This window comes from Colobus angolensis, unplaced genomic scaffold, assembly GCF_000951035.1.
Source record: "Colobus angolensis palliatus isolate OR3802 unplaced genomic scaffold, Cang.pa_1.0 Scaffold43, whole genome shotgun sequence".
NCBI classification, from domain to species: domain Eukaryota; kingdom Metazoa; phylum Chordata; class Mammalia; order Primates; family Cercopithecidae; genus Colobus; species Colobus angolensis.
Window position 1 is genome coordinate 5,508,176 of NW_012117710.1, and position 955 is coordinate 5,509,130.

Sequence of the window (955 nt, forward strand, 5' to 3'; positions counted from 1 at the left end):
GAAAAACTGCCTTTAATTAGAAACACAACCTGAGTACATATCCTTACAAGATGATGTCCTGACAGAAACAAATACGATCCTTATGGAATTAGCAAGCCCATAGCCTTAAAATCAGAGCAAAAGCAACACGCACAGACATGTGGCCACAGCCCCCATCCGGAGCCATTTCGAGAACGGGCAGCACCAACCTCTGACAGCCTTTGGTTTGAGAGCACGTGGGACTTCACACGTTTATGAATCACCACCTTAAACAGTTCCTCTTTCACTAATAACAAAACTGTTTAAAAGGAGCTGAAAATAAACTTATTACTCTGGAAGAACACCCATTTTGAGTTTTACCATAATCAGAACTTCCAACATCTTTTCCAAGAAACATTTAAGAGGTTTGCATATGCACTCATGTACATGTGCAAGAAAGACTGACTTCAGTATTAATCAGTAACGCTGGAGGGAAAAAAGTTGTTACCTTATAAACAATTAAATGGAGCTCTTCATAAGTGTCATCTGTATTCACAAAAATTTTGGGGAATCTGCATTTTGCCTCTGGATCATTAAGGTTCAAGGGTCCGGTAAGAAATCTTAAAAGCAAGAACAGACATGACTTGATTCAATGACGTGAATGAGAATCAGGAATCTAGAAACAGAACACACTCCTACTTAATATTCACCAGTTGCTTTCGATGCCAGGTGCTATTTGGATAACACCATATCAGAATATGCTGGCCCGGCAAGGTGGCTCATGCCTATAATCCCAGCACTTTGGGAGGCAGAGGTGGGTGGATCACCTGAAGTCAGGAGTTCAAGACCAGCCTGGCCAACACGGCAAAGCCTCGTCTCTACTAAAAATACAAAAATTAGCTGGGCGTGGTGGTGGGCACCTGCAATCCCAGCCACTCGAGAGGCTGAGGCAGGGGAATTGCTTGAACCCGGGAGGCGGAGTCTGCAGTGAGCTGAG

At 43.7% G+C, this 955-nt stretch overlaps 1 protein-coding gene across 1 annotated transcript in view; it reads right to left on the bottom strand.

Moving 5' to 3' along the window:
- Positions 1–955, bottom strand: part of LOC105522451 (vacuolar fusion protein CCZ1 homolog B-like) — a 34,859-nt gene that overhangs the window by 14,735 nt on the left and 19,169 nt on the right. Inside the window, 1 exon segment of the mRNA XM_011956979.1 lies at positions 467–634. Coding sequence (XP_011812369.1) covers positions 467–634 — 168 coding nt within the window.